This window comes from Carassius carassius, chromosome 1, assembly GCF_963082965.1.
Source record: "Carassius carassius chromosome 1, fCarCar2.1, whole genome shotgun sequence".
NCBI classification, from domain to species: Eukaryota; Metazoa; Chordata; class Actinopteri; order Cypriniformes; family Cyprinidae; genus Carassius; species Carassius carassius.
The window spans coordinates 22,206,530-22,224,370 of NC_081755.1; the positions used below are offsets into that span (position 1 = coordinate 22,206,530).

Genomic DNA, 17,841 nt, shown 5'->3' on the forward strand with positions numbered 1-17,841 from the left:
TCTCTGTGCATTGAGGCCTTTTATGAGTCCATTTCAGATCTTGGCAGAAAGGTGGAACACTTATAAGGGGGAGTCACGTTGATCCCAGAGTACAAACAATGGGATTTCTCTCCTCTCATCTCACATCATGCCGGAAGGCAAGAAAATGAATGCTTGTCCTTTGTAGTGCGGGTCACTTCCTTCAGGTGAGCGCCTCTTTATTACAATGCCACTGTGTCCACAGGAGGCTTAAACTAAATATTAAATAGAATAAATAGTTATAGTGTTTATGTCAGGGCAGAGATGTGGCCGACATGTTGGCAACTTTTAATCTGGCCTATTTTACAAAAACTCTAGATTGCATGATTTGAGGTTGTCATCCCATCTAACAAAAAATATGCCATAAGAATGTTTTGCTGGCATTCCCATTCATGTTTTTTCTGAACGTCTAGGTGTTACTGAAAAGTAATGATATTTTAAGCATGGATTTACTAAACCCCTCTGAATTGAGTTTCATCCCCTTAAATTACAAAAACACTTTACGATTCCTAAGCCAGCCGCTGCTGCTTGTAAACTTTGTGAAGTGGAACTATGAGTCTGTGTATTACAGTAGATTAATGTTGCCATTTCTCCTGCGAGTATCATCAGCTGTGTTTGGCTTTGCGAGAGAACTCAGTGACTAAAAGGATCAGCTATGCATGTGTTCAATTTTGATTCAGGTGAGTGAAATAATAAAAAACTCAAGCAAGTGCATTCGTTAAGTGAAGTGTGGGAGTACAAACTGATGGGAGTCAATAAGGGTGTGATGGACCACACTGCAAGTTTTCGTCTGAAGGTATGCACAGAAATGGCAAAGTAAAGAATAGCTTATGTAAAGAGGGGCCTAAGGGTGTGCTTCCCTGGAGAAAATGTTTGCAAAAACACCACCGAAACATTCAGTTAAACTTTGAGAGAATTATTTTGAAGTTTCTTTAAGGTTAATGTGTAGGTGTTGCAGAACAAAACTTTTTTAACTTGACATGTACTGAGTCTACAAAATGCATCACTCCTGTGTGTGTGTGTGTGTGTGTGTGTGTGTGTGTGTGTGTGTGAGAGAGAGAGAGAGAGAGAAATAGTGAAAATGCAGTGGCAAGTGGCAAATGCCTCCCGTGCATGTTTACATAGGAAAACTTTCAGTGCTAACAGGCTCATATTAAAACACAACGCTAAGTTTCCCAAAGTTACCTTTTCAAAAAGTATAATTTTCCTTTAACTGATCGTGCTCTATTTGTTCTGTGTTCTGGCATATCTTTGTACTGTCATAATGATTTGACTGAGAAACGATTCAGTGAGACAGTCGTCCAAATGAATTGAGTTGAGAATTGATTTCGACCATTGTGCAAAGCCATTTGACCAATTCACTAAAAGGAACCAACTCAAAAGAATGATTCCTTGGCTTCTCTAAAAAATGAAATACACATGCGTACTGAAATATTCACCAAAAAATGTTTCTCAGGTCAGTTTTAGTGTGCACAGAGTGGCAGGTGCCGCAGCAGGTATTTGTCTTTCAAGTACCGTTTATTAAATTTGTTACACTTGAATAATTCAAAGCTCTTAAATTAAGGAAAACTTAATCAACAGCTCTGGGTAATTAATGATTGAGCATTTAAACAATCTGGCCTCATTTTCTCTCAGCTGTAATACTGTAATTGGGAGCCATAATGCATGAAACGTTTATGAATGGCGTTTTGTTACTCACTTTATCACTGACTGCTTAAATGTTTTGTACATGGTCGGTGGTCACAAGGGATTGGTTTGAAATGATGTGAATCCTTAAATAATTGTGTCCAACCAGAAACTTACTGATGTAAGGGAAACAGGTAAATTTAGCTCAAAGGGAATCATTTAAGATTTTAAAGGGAATCTGCGCTGGATATTAATATCCAAAGTATAGTGAAAACACTATCAATTAGCACAGTAACAAGATCGGCAGTTTAAGACATTAACTTGTAAGCACAAAACACAAGATACTTCTCTTTTCAATATAATTAAGGCTTTATTAGATAAATCTAAGACATATAAACTAATCTAGCACATAAACGCACGCACTCACACATTCACACAAGTTGCAGGAAGATCGAAAGTTAGGGAAAGATGAGTTTAAGAGAATGGAAATGTGGAATCCCAAGTTTACAGCAATACGTGAAATTGCATAGACATGAACAGCCATCAATCACTTAATTAACCCTCGCATTGAGTTCCTCAATGAGGTTAAAATTATATTAGATACACCAGTACAAATCCGAGTCTGGAGGTACTACTTGCGTCTCCTGTGTAAAGTTGTCGTTGAAAGGGGGTTTCCGATGTCGCTGATTGGCTGGAAGTTCAGTAGTCGTTGAAGTGACGTCTTGGGAAGCCCGTGGTTGGGCGTTGGCTGAAGATGCAGAGTTGTGTGGGCTGGTTGAAGTTGAACGGGCAGTCGAGGTTAGACACGGCATTACAAAACTTAACTCAGAACACGAAACTCAAATGGAAAAGAAAAGAAGTAAAGTTTGACGAGACTAGGTGGCGTTTCTTCTCATCATCAAATAGCAGCAGGCGTGCAGGCCGACGTACGCTGGAACCACGCTCAAAGAATGCTAACAGTGATGACTAAAAGCAAAAGATAAAAAGCTAAATTTGATGGTGTCCTGAGTTTTTAAACTGGCCTTTCGGTCACACCTCAAATGCTGTCTTGACCAACTAGATATTTTCTTTGTTCGGGGTGTTGCGATGTTTCTCCACCCCCATAGATAAATCATATGTTATCTTATCAATCACGTGGTCCGAATTTTCCTGCTGTTGTAGGGTATCAGTTTGGACATGATTCCTATAACAAGAATGATACATTTGACAAATAACTGATGGTCAGAAACGTTTCAAGCAAGCAGATTCAAAAACAAACTAAATAGGAATATGAATCCTTAAGCTATTCAATAGTTATAAAAATACATGCACAATAAGTGATTAGAAACATGATAGTCAAATGTGTAGGTTACATATAAATGAATATGGAGTGAAGCAATGGACTGATATTCATTTATAAGTCTTTTTGAGTTCATTTTTGGGCATCTACATCTATAAAAGACCGTCTCTGTGCCATTCTCAAAAATTGTCAATAATTGTTCTAATGGTGTTAATGTTGAAAGTTGCTCTGTGAAAGAGTTGGTTGGTTAGCTTGCTTGAGACTGACTGGCACATGGATTTGATTTACAACATCCTGTGGCCTTTCTGTGGAATTCGGCTCCTCATGTTTCAACCATGCTCCTGATCGAAACTTTAATTTATCTGGTTCGGGTCTGATACGCTACACTGAAGATCAGAATTTGAACATGTAATTTCTGCTGTATAGTACATTATCATACCCATCTGTCTAAAAATGTATTATACAAACTATTAAACATACAGCTGTTGATAGAAATCTTATAACTTTTCAATATGAAGGGGACATAGGGTCAAATTTGAATGATTGCATTTTTCTATTTCTCCAGGAATATTGATTAGATTGCTAATTCCATTTTATTGGTTTTTTCCATATTATTATCCTTTGTTGTATCATTTTAACCCTCTGAGGTCTAAGGGTATTTTTGGGGCCTGATGAAGTTTTGTCATGCCCTGACATTTGTGTTTTTTTCAGTTGCTTATAAACATCTAAATGGCTAAAGTCTAATCTCACTGTAATCAGCACAAACTCGGCTATAAAAATATGTGAGCAGCATGTATGTACATGACTGTGTTTTTGAGAAAAAAAAATGTTATGTGTGGTTAGTGAAAAACTAAAAATGTAAAATCACTTGAATAAGGCAATAAAACATACAGAACAATGGTTCCCGGGATTTTTGAGAACTGGAGCTTGTAGCCTAGAATTTTTCTTTCTAAATTGTGAAAATCATCTTGTTTACCCACTTACAGAAAACAATATATTGATTTAAATTTTCTAAGAAACTTTTTGTTGGTAGAAGTCATATGCGAGTAGGTGTCAACTATCATGAATATCATTGTGATTTACACCTGAGAAGACAAAGGCCTGCATAATGAGCTGCATAATGAGCCGTTCAGTCAGCTGTGTGTCACTGAGAGGGAGGAGTTACAAGAAAGAATGTGAGGACAAAATAAATGTATATAATTTTATGTTTGTAGTGTATTTAGAATATATTTAATTATCCCACAACATAATTTAATATCCACTTGGGGGAGCAGTTAAAGGCAGGGTAGGTAATAAATGTATAAACAACTTTCTTCCAAATTTGTTTAAACTTTCTATATATATCAATGCATAATTAAAATGTAAGTACTCTGATAAAAAGAGTATAAAAATCGAGTGACTCTAGATCTGTATTAAACACAGCTCATTATTTCCATTTCGGGACGAAACATAGGATTGGCTTAGGCGACTGTCACTCTCTCGCAACCATGGCAACCACCCTTTTGCCACACATGACCTGCCCACTTGCGCGTGCACGTTTGATTTGAGGAATTCAAGAGGCATGGATCATAGGAATACCAAAACAATGGCAGAGAAACAGCAAGCAAAATTCACAGTACCGGCCTATGCAGTTAGTGAAGGCAAACCAGGCAAAAAAAGGAAGACAGTAACAGTACAAGAAAAGGCAATGAACAAAAAGTCTTTGGATAAACAAAGAAATAAAACGCGAGTTAATATCAGCGTGGCTTTCCAGCGATGGCGAGAACTGAGGGAACTCAAGGGGCTGAAAAGTGACTCCTTGATGGCTTTATTTCTGCTGGACAGGTAAATCTTTCTTTTTGTATTTTGATCATACATATTTTTTTGTTTATTTTTTCATGAAGCATGTGTCATTAGCACACGTAGCTGCGTAATGTAGCTAACATAACATTACTTAGCGAGCCGTAGTAGAGACGATAAATAATCTATAGGAGCCCAGAAGGGAGGGGGTGGAGTGAATGGAAATAATGAGCTGTCTTTAAAACAGTCGTGAGATGTCTACAGACACTCAATTTTTATACTTTCTTTTTCAGAGTACTTACATTTTAATTATGTATTGATAAATAAATAAAGTTTAAACAAATTTGGAAAAAAAAGTTTTTTATACATTTTTTTACCTACCCTGCCTTTAAACAGTTTATTAGGAACAATCAAAGCTGACTTTCAAACTTAATTTTTATGCATCATTACTCCAGTCACACAATCCTTCAGGAATCCTTTTAACAATCTGATTTTCTACAAATACTGTGCAGATCTGCACAGTATAAATCATCATACTCTATAACCACAAATAAGTAAATATAATATATTAAAACTGTTCTTATGAATATTCATGAGATTCCACAACATATTATAAGGCTTTTTTTTTTTACGCATTATACATTCATTATAATGCCTTAAGAATACCCTTATAATGTATTATAAATACAGGCTTCATGCAAAGTGTTACCAGAAGTGTCACCTTGTAGAGTGAATAAAACATGGGCTAATTTTCATATTTGGGTGATCTAAGCCTTTAAAGGAATAATGCGTCACAAAATTTGCTCATTATTTGTCTTCCCATTCACCAAAGCTCATTTGTATCCAGAATTAGAATTCCGCATCATGTTTGGTTACTTTGCTGTGCATGTACGAACCAAATTCCATTTTTTCCATCAGTGAAGTCAATAAATAAATGCTTTTATTGTTGCTCTTTATTGTTTGGTCTTCAGACAATGTTCCTATTTCTAATAGTCCATAATGACATCATCCTCCAAGTAGTGACATCATGTTCCATTTTTTAAAGTTACAGAGTTCAAAAAGAACTGCATAACAGGAATAACCCCAATAAAAAACACAATACAACAAAACAAATGTTGTTCACATGGAATGAACAACTAATTAGGAATCAGAAGTGATAGAAACATGTGATATTCTCCTCTGTGTCCTCCTTGGAAACAATTAATGAGAGATCTTGGTAATGATCACAACAGGGAGGAGGTGTGTGTCACTTGGAAGAAAGGGAACACAAAGCTGAAGGGAGGAGGATTTCTTTCACTAGTTCTCCAGCCCAACCCAGTTCATCAGTAGATACATATGTTCACCCACATGTATATATGTATGTATGTGTCCACGCTCTGCCACGCTCAAAGGGATTAAACCCAGTGTCCCAAAGCAGCTGGACGTATTCCTGGCGTTAGGCTCCGTCACATGACCTGAAACAGTTGGTGGCCTCGGCGTTAGGCATCAGTGCCACATAAGGACATTAGGGTTTCCTGTAACACTCTGCTAATGGTTTCCAGGAACCTACCCTACCCTACAATGCTTTCAATAACGAGAGCGTGGACTTCAGAGATGATAACAGCGGGCAGTAATTAGATTTCATGCTTATGCTATGCAAATGGAAATCAATCGATGCTGACATCAGCGGGAATCTTCCGAAGAAGCTCCACATAGACTTTAATCAGAGTAGACGCCATGTTTCATTTGTCATGGATAAAACCGAGGCTGTGAGGGATAGAGCTTTTGTAGCTCCAAGTTTCAATGTCCACATGCACAATTGACTTCGATCTCAGTTTGTTATCATATGACTTTGACATACAGTGCATACTACAACCCGAATTCCGGAAAAGTTGGGACGTTTTTTTTAAATTTTAATAAAATGAAAACTAAAGGAATTTCAAATCACATGAGCCAATATTTTATTCACAATAGAACATAGATAATGTAGCAAATGTTTAAACTGAGAAATTTTAAACTTTTATCCACTTAATTAGCTCATTTAAAATTTAATGCCTGCTACAGGTCTCAAAAAAGTTGGCACGGGGGCAACAAATGGCTAAAAAAGCAAGCAGTTTTGAAAAGATTCAGCTGGGAGAACATCTAGTGATTAATTAAGTTAATTGATATCAGGTCTGTAACATGATTAGCTATAAAAGCTTTGTCTTAGAGAAGCAGAGTCTCTCAGAAGTAAAGATGGGCAGAGGCTCTCCAATCTGTGAAAGACTGCGTAAAAAAATTGTGGAAAACTTTAAAAACAATGTTCCTCAACGTCAAATTGCAAAGGCTTTGCAAATCTCATCATCTACAGTGCATAACATCATCAAAAGATTCAGAGAAACTGGAGAAATCTCTGTGCGTAAGGGACAAGGCCGGAGACCTTTATTGGATGCCCGTGGTCTTCGGGCTCTCAGACGACACTGCATCACTCATCGGCATGATTGTGTCAATGACATTACTAAATGGGTCCAGGAATACTTTCAGAAACCACTGTCGGTAAACACAATCCGCCGTGCCATCAGCAGATGCCAACTAAAGCTCTATCATGCAAAAAGGAAGCCATATGTGAACATGGTCCAGAAGCGCCGTCGTGTCCTGTGGGCCAAGGCTCATTTAAAATGGACTATTTCAAAGTGGAATAGTGTTTTATGGTCAGACGAGTCCAAATTGGACATTCTTGTTGGAAATCACGGACGCCGTGTCCTCCGGGCTAAAGAGGAGGGAGACCTTCCAGCATGTTATCAGCGTTCAGTTCAAAAGCCAGCATCTCTGATGGTATGGGGGTGCATAAGTGCATACGGTATGGGAAGCTTGCATGTTTTGGAAGGCTCTGTGAATGCTGAAAGGTATATAAAGGTTTTAGAGCAACATATGCTTCCCTCCAAACAACGTCTATTTCAGGGAAGGCCTTGTTTATTTCAGCAGGACAATGCAAAACCACATACTGCAGCTATAACAACAGCATGGCTTCGTCGTAGAAGAGTCCGGGTGCTAACCTGGCCTGCCTGCAGTCCAGATCTTTCACCTATAGAGAACATTTGGCGCATCATTAAACGAAAAATACGTCAAAGACGACCACGAACTCTTCAGCAGCTGGAAATCTATATAAGGCAAGAATGGGACCAAATTCCAACAGCAAAACTCCAGCAACTCATAGCCTCAATGCCCAGACGTCTTCAAACTGTTTTGAAAAGAAAAGGAGATGCTACATCATGGTAAACATGCCCCGTCCCAACTATTTTGAGACCTGTAGCAGAAATCAAAATAGAAATGAGCTCATTTTGTGCATAAAATTGTAAACTTTCTCAGTTTAAACATTTGCTATGTTATCTATGTTCTATTGTGAATAAAATATTGGCTCATGTGATTTGAAAGTCTTTTCGTTTTTTTATTTTATTAAAATTTAAAAAACGTCCCAACTTTTCCGGAATTCGGGTTGTATTTGCTAGGCTACTTTTATGGTGATTTTATTCTTGTGATTTTTTTAAACAGCCCTGGTCACTATATACTTTCATTGTATATAACGGGTAGTGTGAACATTCGTCTAAATATCTAAATTTGCATTCCGCAGAAGACAAACTGGTTTGGAATGACTTGAGGATGAGTCAATGATGATAGAATTCTCTTTTTCTTTTTTGGGTGAACTGTTCTTTAAAATAGTATGTATGCTCTGACTATTGCCTACAAATTTATCCTCCATAGTCCATATAACTTTAGCCTTCATAGAGGTGTAGTGATGATTCACTGGCTAAAGGTCTGGGCTGATAAGCCGACAGTTCAAACCCTGGAAGACATGATATAAATTAGTACCAGTGTGTTGCCAAGAAATGTTCATGCTCTATTTGCATGAGAAATGAAGAGGACATTTTTGGAAATATTAGAAAAGCTCATTTGCTCTGACCTCACTGTCTTCACTGATTTATTGTGAAGTAGGGCAGTCAATTGATTAAATAATGTAATCAATTTAATTACACCATATGCAGAATAATTAATCAAATTAATTTCAATTATTCACATATCAGTATTTGCTGAGAAAAAAACCCCAAATTAAATGTAATTCAAAGAGATTCCATTATTATGGCAGATGAGATAATTTGATAGTTTCCATCCTGACTGAGGATGTCATTAACTTGTATTGTACATTTTAGATCATTTTTCATGGTTTTAAGTTTTACTTTCATGCACTTCATTTAGTGCATTTAAAAAAAAAAGATTGTATCAAATGTAAGCATCAGATTGGCAGCTTGCTTGTGAATATATGTGTACACATGCTTTGCATTAGCATGCAGTTCTAATCTTTGTCTTCATTTTGTGTTGTCTGCTGGATTTGCACTGCCTCTCTCAAGCCTCAAGCCATTTCTCTCTTTCTTCGCACAATCCTCCTCTACTGATAGGATCCGGAGAGCTATTCTCAAGGTGACTCTTAACATCTGGGAAAATTTATGGAGTGTGAGGTAATTTATTCAGGGCGAGGATATGAAGGGAATGCTGTTTCATAGCTGCTCTCTGTATGAAGAATCAATTACTGTGTGTGTGTTTAGCTCTTGGCATATAGGAGTATCATACAATTAACACATGATGAGATGACAGAAGATCACTAGGGCACCTCTCAGATTCAATACATCAGAACAAGCTCTTCAAGTGCTTAATTGGTAGAACTGCTGGTTAAGCGACAATGTGTCGCTTCATTGGATGGCAGTTTGCCAGTTTGCCCAGTCATAGAAGCAAAGAATAATCCCTAAAGAAGTATAATGCTAATAAATTGATGTTATGACTCAATCTGGTGTAACACACTGTGATAATGGCCTTGACTGAAAAAAAATCTCGAACTTTGATGGACGGACCATATCTAGTGTTGTTCTGATTCTGATTCCTCATTTTTCGATTCCAAGAGTCATTTCCAGTGAATCAAGAAGTCTATTTGTTATCTTTCCACATTCTTGTGATTTTTTTTTTTTTTAATCACATTTTGATTCAGTGCTTTTGTACTTTTATGTTCCCAAGAGAAACTTTGTATTCACTTGTAAAACTTCTGTTATGGAAATAATGTGAGGTGGGAGCAAAAATGCTTTTAGCTTTTGCGAGAGAACACAAAGTTTCACTCCTTAGGGGAGCCATAGTATAGGGCTCTTCTGGGACGTGTAGTTTGGAAATCAGGGTACTGAACACAGAATCCACTTTTGAATCCCAACACCACGGAATCTGAGAAATGGTTCATTTTGGGAATGACTCCCAGAAAATAGAATGGAATAACATACTGTATATGGTGCACACGAAATGACCTAGAACTTGACATTACTGACATAAATATTCATCAACAAAGATATATTTTTGTCCAATGATAAAAAATATGATTATAGTCTTATTATATAGTCTTATTATATAGATTTATAGTTTTGCTACTGTAGCACTTAAATATGGACAGTTAAAGTCTGAAGACTTCATAACAAGGCAAGTTTTTACGTCGATTTTGTTAAATATTGATGCATGTTTAAAATAGTATATACAATCTTTACATTTGGTTTAATTTTACACTCGTTTAAACATTCCAATGACTAAAATGACTGAATATAACATGACGCTATTACTAAAATTGATGTAATTAAAACAAAAACTTGAAAAAACATTTTTTTTAACACTTCTCAGAACTTATCGAATGCATAGCAACACTCATTGCATTGTGCTGGATTTTTCACATGCATACACCATTCAGATTTTCCTCACAAAATGCATGAATAGTTTTCATTCTGTAATCTGTCGAGCCATTTTATCCATTATCCAAACAGCTCATCTCTAACCACCCATGAGAGATGTGAAAGTCCATTTGAGTGACCAGCAGAGAGGGACCTCCCAATGGGAGCCAGACCCATCTGCACACCCGTAAAGTAATGGATGATGAAGATCAGAGGCCATCATGGTCCACAATCTGCCGCTGCCCTGCTCGCTGCATTGACACCAGCTTAACTGCCCATGTGCCATCTCACTCATGGTGCACACTGATGAGCTCCCCAAGATGTCATGGCATCTGCCCACAAAATCAAGGCACATGCCAATGCACATGGAAATGGCAGTTCTTATAGTTTGCAGCCGGGGACTGTTGGAACCTGGGTGGATGCCAAGCAGATTGTTGATGAGGTCTTTACTACCTGCATTAATGCGATAGTGTCTGGCTCATACGGTCTGCTTGTGTGTTATAGCCTAGATTCAGTATTGATGCTTAAAAAGCTTATATATAGAGGTAATATACCAAACCGAAAAAATTTATGAAGAGAAATAAGTTTTGTTTGGTTTGGTTCAGAAACATGTATTGTACAACAAAGTATGTTTACATTGACGACGATATGCAGCTATAAATCAGTTTATACCACCCAGTGGTTCCTGGTGCGCATCTACAATCTCAAAATCTTCCTTTGCTTCACTTTGTTTAACAGAATTCAGCATTCATTGATCACAGCCTTAATGACATTGTATGATCTGCCATGTCAACAAACCCACCTTTCTTATTAGATACAATTAAATAAGCCCCCTCGAAACCATTATTCACCTGCGGTTATGAAAAATTATAGCTCATATAGGCTTAAAATTGATCGCCCAAAGAACAGATCTGTCATCAAGCTTTGATAAATCTCAGCAGTGAAGGGCTTTCAATATTGATGTCGTTTGTTTCCTTCAGCGGTCATCTTTAAAGCCTTAAACTGCTGCTCTTCAGCCACGCCCACTCTTCCCTGAAACTCCGCCCATCAGAGGGGCTGAGCAGGACCTGATGAAACAGATCCATCCATCATGTCCCAGTTATCATTGTGCCTTTCTCTCACACTCATGTACATTCATGAGCCCCAAAGTCATCTGACTAGTGTTTGCCAATGTCCAATTATTCATGTTGTTGCTCAGACAAACACCATCATAGATCGGAGTGTGGAGATGAGAGGATAAGCCTCAGATTGTTTCTGCATGCCAACTGCATTCTCTTTATGAGATGAGACAGTAAATCTTGTGATTGGGAAGTTGGCAGATAAACTTGCTCTGATAACAATGACCGGAAAAATGAATTGCACACATCCACACCAAATCTCACTTAATGGAAAGCTTCTTCTGTCAGCAACTTTGAATGACACTGTTACATGTGCTAACTCTCTCCACCAACACAACTACCCCTGGTACTGCCATAAGGAGAGTTCAAGGTTTCATTCTTCATTCAAGAGCCTGGTTCTTGTGGTGACTTTAGTTCAATATCATGTCCCTGCTGATTGGCTCACTGCCCAAATGTGCATCATCCGAAGTTGGCGTAATTAAACATACTATTCCCCAGGGTCAATCAGCCCATTTGTCCAACCATTATTATATTGACCGTTGCAACTTACAGGCCCAGCGCTGGAGCCCTTCTAGTCCTCTTGGGGCTCTCAGGAATGGGTAAAACCACAGCGGTGCTCAAAAAGAAAGATGAATGTTAGCAACCCACATCACATCTTAAAGACATAGGAAGGTGAAAGGGATTAAACCACTCTCTAGAGCAGGGATCAGCAACCTTTTCGGCATGACGTGCCATTTTTTATTTTTATGGTTAACCACTGTGCCAACACAGCCCCCCCCCCCCCCCCACACACACCCCGATATAATTCTGTATTTAAACGGTACATACACAATTTTTTATTATACGATAAAAAAAAACTTTTTTTAACGTTTAATCAACGTTAATGCACTGCTTTAATTGATGAACGTGCACACACAGACACACACACACACACAACACACACCACTCGCACACAGAGATCTGAGATCGTGCTGTGCAAAAAGTAGCATTCAGAGTGTTGTCACGCTACTTTTATTAATCGATACTGAATCGCTACATTATATTTCTCAACAACAAAGGGGCAAAATCGCTTCATTGTCTGCAGAGAGAGACAATTTACCCCCCCCCCCCACTTTCTTTCTCTCAAAATGGCCATATTTCAGAAAATTTCCCCCCCGCCTACTTTGATCTGATTGGCCATCTCAGTCATTTTGGCATTGACGAGTGCTGTTAGACCGAGGCTTTGATCTGAAGCACCTAGTATGTGCAGTGTTTGCACATGCATCCATGCAAGTTAATTCTCACACTTTAATAGTATTTGTAGCTCCTAACAGGCTGTGTGACTATGAGAAGTTATTACATCAAACTGTACGTCATTATAGAGTTTTCCTTATTGCTTGCGTGCCAGCGATTATCCCTCTGCGTGCCACTGTTGGCACGCGTGCCGTAGGTTGCCAACCCCTGCTCTAGAGCATGCACACTGTGTCAGCATTTGACCTACTCACCATGCGTCGACTTCACCATGGTCTGCTTCAAAACAGGAGGTCAGCAAATAAAAGACAGCTGTTTAATGTGTCCGTGTATGCCTTTTTAATACAGTCCATGCATTCCCTGCAATGATATATCAGAGTCCTGCAGCAGAATCTGCAGATGTAATGGTTTTTCCATTTGGCAAGTATTAATAGTAATGCATTTGTCACTATGTAGAGCGAATGAAGAGTGAAATTGTATTCATGAAACATTCTTCGTTCTAGTCACATATAATCTTGGCATACATTTACATGGCTGCTGTATGTATCCATGCAGTGTTTTGTAGACATTGGTTGTCTAGGCTGTATATTTCCATGGATTTTAAGGAAGCAAGAAAATTAAAGGATAGTGTCTTTAACATTGCTTACCAGTACAAAATGCATGATATTTCAGAAGGTTGTACATTTTGATGGCTAGTTCTTGTTTTATAAAAGTTTCATTCTTAGGGTGGATTTGTAAAAGCAAGCCTCTCATTTATTCATCACTGGTTTTACTAGAAATTATTTTAGAATTTCAAAAATAAATCCCCATTACTTCACAGTTGATAAGCACCTTGTATTGGTAACACAAGGCCTTTTGGGAGATTGTCTGTGCAAGATGTAAGATCTTAAATTTAACTTGTTTGGTTCAATGCATCAAGATAAGAAATTACTTAACCATGCAGCTGTTTGATGAATCGTTTTCACTTGGTTTCACTTGGTTTTTCTTTTGTAGAAGAGACAAAGACAGTAGTTCTTTTAATTTGGCCCCAAGGCCATCCCATCATTTATTAAACAGAGTGGAACTACAGATGGCAAATCAATTCTTCACCATTATTGAAATCGGATCTGAATTACATCGGTGGAGTGACTAAATTGGACACTTAATGGCTTTCTCAAACCTCTGGATTTAGAAAAATTCTTGGAAGACATTTTTGTGTGGCTATGATATAAAATTCTCCAGTGGTTCTCCAGATTTAAAATGGTTGAATCCCCTGGCATAAATAAAAAACAGATTTTAAATTCAAACCCTTTTGGTTGTAAAGCTGCCTTAAAACATGCTACATCCAATTGTTTGCAGAGAAATGAGTGTAATTGCATTTAAAAACAGTTTAAATAACAATCAATAGATTATAGATTAAGAACAGTTAATTTTTTCAACTTCAACTCATATTTTTTAATACTGAAACAAGTCTCCACAGTAATCACTTGTACATTCCCTCGTCCCATCCCTGCTGTCTGAGGGTATTATTGCACTGAGATTACCACCTCTAGTCCACCTTTATCTTCAGACTTCTTTGAGCAGTTCCCAGAGTTTCTCCCTCACTGTTTGGGGGAAACTGTCTCTGGAGATCTCTTCAAAAGCCTTCAAACCTCTGACTCCAGGCTAGATACCCTACCCCAGGGCCGTGGGGCATAGGGACTGTGTACGTTCCGTGCCACTAGAACCTGCCTGTGCTCCCTGCGCACGGAAGAGACTGGTACAGTGTGCAACGACTCCTCGTTTGAGCGCCTGGCCCCCTCGTAGCCTCCAACAGCAGTGCTCTGGTAAAACACAGGTCTGCTGCCTAAGCGGGGAACCAAAGCGGCATTTTCCGGGCAATGGTTGACACATGGAAACAGGTGGCATGTGTCTTTGGAATGCTCATGGAAGTGAGCAGGTCCTTGCGGAAGAGGACCCAAATACACTGGCATGTCTGTGTAAGAGTTCAGGTACGTTGAATAGTGTCCGTGCACTAATGTGGAAGAGGAGCGCCGAAGGGCTGCCGTATTCTTTAGAATGGCCTCCCGGTATGAAGGAAGGCGGATGGACTTCGAGTACTTAAACTTCTGTGGCTTGTAAGGGTAGGTGCCCATGTGGGCTGGGTCCAGATAGGCTGGCTCCACAGCCATGTTGTAGCGTAGGTTGTTACCACTGCTGCTGTACATCTTCGAAGGCTTGGGATTGTTCACCACCACTCGAGGGAACAGATCAGGCATGTTGATGCAACTGGTAGAGGATGCAGAGGTGGAGGGCTTCTCATCCAGCTGCCGGATCCTGTCACCACTCCATGTGGCCCTGAGAAAAGAGGAGCGGCGGTTCATTTTATCTTTCCCCAGAAGAGGCACGTCATCCATCTCCGGTTCTAGATACAGCTTCGTGCAGGAGTTACAGCTAGAGCCAGGTCTCTGGAATTGGCTTCTCATGCAGGGTGTGGTATGGGAATGGTTTTCCACTAGGTGGTTGCTTTTGAGCTCAGCCAGACAAGACTGGGGAACATCGTAGTCGCCCCTTCGGCCAGTTTCCGGAGATGCTGCTACGTAGCTGTGGGACCTCTTTTTGCGACCCAGACCTGCCATATATTGTTTTTGGCTTCCCGAAGGTTCCTGGTGTTCCACAAAGATGTCTGGTACCTGAAAGTCACGGTAAGAGACGTAGCGAGAGGTAGGGTGGTGACAGGACTGTTCCACGTACACGTGGGGTTTCGGGGCTGTGGGAGGTGGTGGGTCTCTCATGGCAATATGGGGACTGCTGAGGCTAGATATGGGTAGTGTTCGTTCGTAGATGTGGTGGTGGGTGGTGCGTGCGGGAAGAGTGTAGCGCAGTGAGGTAGGCCGTGTTCCCATGTGAGGCTTCTCTAGCAAGTGCTGTGTGGTGCTATCCATGTTTTGAGGGTACGAGTGGTTGTCCATTACACTGGCGATGCAGGGCAGGCGGCTATGGCTGAAGTCCGTCCCTATGAGGCAGGTAGGAAGGCTAGGTCTGGCTGCCTCTGGATCACGTCGACTCCAGTTTTCGATGGTCTTGGTGGCATTGTCCAGGGAGTTTTCAACTCTTGCAGATGAGACAATGTCCTTAGCGGTTTGGAGCATTTTCAGCATGTTGGCCTGAGTGTAACTGGTGGTGACATCTGGGCTCTGCATGTTCCCTTTACGGTCAATGTCCTCCACACCGTTGAAGCAACTGTAGATTCCCTTCAGAGAAGAAATAAGAAAAATGAGGCTGGCATCCACCTAAAAGTTCTATGTGCCATGGAAAACAGAATTCTCACCTCACAATATAGTAAAATCAATCTACTTAAAAGCCACTGTATTAGGAATGGTAAGATTCACTGATTCACAGTGGTGCATTGGTATAAAAGTTGATGCAATGTTTCGATTTTAAAAAGTGTACACTGGGTACAAGTTGGCATTTGTATCACGATGCATCATTTCTAACTTATTTGCACCAGTAATAATGTATAATTATTAGTAGATGCGCTAAACTTTTGTTATTTAGAAACTGACCAATAATTAGTAACTAATATTTTATATATAATGCGTGTCCTGCGAGTCACATAAAATGTAGATTTACATGGCAGAGGTAGAGCTGCATCTTCCACTAGCATTTTTTTCCATCGCATCGTATTGTGATGATGCATCACAATGCATCATTATAGGGGTGAATTGTATTGCATTTCATCGGTAGCTGCTTCATATGTATCTTTAAAGTATCATATAATTGGCTGTGCATTGAGATGGGCATCACATCAGTTATTATGGAAATGTGCATCCCAATACTGTACCTAATGTTTTGACTGGAAAAGGTTTTAAAATACTGGAAAACAAAGTACGGTAATGAATGGCAAAAGATTTGCTATAAGTTTGCTGCAATGACGTACAGTAGATGAATTAAAAGTCATACTCACTTTTACCACATAAAAATTATATTAGCTGATTTTACGGGTGGTTAATTACCCGGAGAACTGTCAGTGACTGATAAGATTCTCTGTTTATCAGCATTATAGTTATCTCTGAAAGTGGCTGTAATTAGCCAACAGAAAAGCAGCTGCATATGCATTTGTAATATTCTACCTTTAAATGTGGTCTTCAAGTTTGTTAAGCTTAAGAATGTACTTAAAGGGGACTTTGACAGCTATGCCCATAACCCTAAAACCCTAATTTAATTTGAACAGCTTTTTCCTTGACTTTTTGTGCTCGTTAACTGCCCAGAGTTCCCCTCAACATCAATTTCACAACATGTGTGTGTTGCTAAAGTCTCTGCTAAGGTACCTTTTTTGTACAATTCTCATTTGCACTATGTTCTTGTTGAAATATTTTGCTACATGTTCTTACAAGTTTCTTTGGTGAAAAAATAAAATAAAATAAAAAGATTGCAAATGCATCATTTTGAATTGGTTAATTTACATTCTGGATTTGTAACCTTGTTCTAAGCATAACAATTTGTTAACACCAAAGATTAAAAGTGAATAATTTCAGAATATTGATGGCATTAAATTTACCCTGCTAATAGCCAGCAGGAAGTCCAAGTGCTCAGAGTTGTGGACAGAATGCCGTAGCTTCCAGTATAGTAGATGTTCCCAGGCAAAGACCAACAGACTGAGACCCATGGCCACTAGAAGCATGTAAAACACTCCGGCCATGTTGTCAATGTCGAGCTTAGAGCTCATCACCTCCTTCTTCTCGTTACGACAGATACCAGTGAGCCACACTGTCTGGAGCTTCTGAGTGTCACCTGTAATACATAATAAATTTCCGTCAGACTTCTGAATCAGAGCTCCTCCAGCAAAAGTATGTTTTTTTGAAGTTACCATCAGCAAGGAACTGGAGAAGAGCGAGGTCTATGGGGCGCTTCCAGCGAGATTCTTTCTGAAGGGCGATACCGTAGCCTGTTGTTGCAAATACCTTCCCACTACCAATTGTCACCAATTTACACCCTTCATCTTTACCAGCCATGTAGTTAAGCACAGCTGCATCGTATATGAAGGCATCCAGCTTCCTGTTAGCAGTACAGAAACGATACATGTTAGTGGAAAAGATAATATACTGCAGACAGATTTGTT

At 39.2% G+C, this 17,841-nt stretch overlaps 1 protein-coding gene across 1 annotated transcript in view; it reads right to left on the reverse strand.

Annotated features, from left to right (window-relative positions):
• Positions 1-13,772: 13,772 nt before the first annotated feature.
• The window catches only part of LOC132141765 (glutamate receptor ionotropic, NMDA 2C-like), a 69,528-nt gene continuing 65,459 nt past the window's right edge, over positions 13,773-17,841 (reverse strand). The window contains exons 11-13 of the mRNA XM_059551428.1: positions 17,590-17,777; positions 17,281-17,513; positions 13,773-15,973 (exon numbers count right to left, since the gene is read on the reverse strand). Of these exons, the coding sequence (XP_059407411.1) occupies positions 14,387-15,973; positions 17,281-17,513; positions 17,590-17,777 (2,008 nt within the window). The 3' untranslated portion in view covers positions 13,773-14,386. The remainder of the gene's footprint in view (positions 15,974-17,280; positions 17,514-17,589; positions 17,778-17,841) is intronic.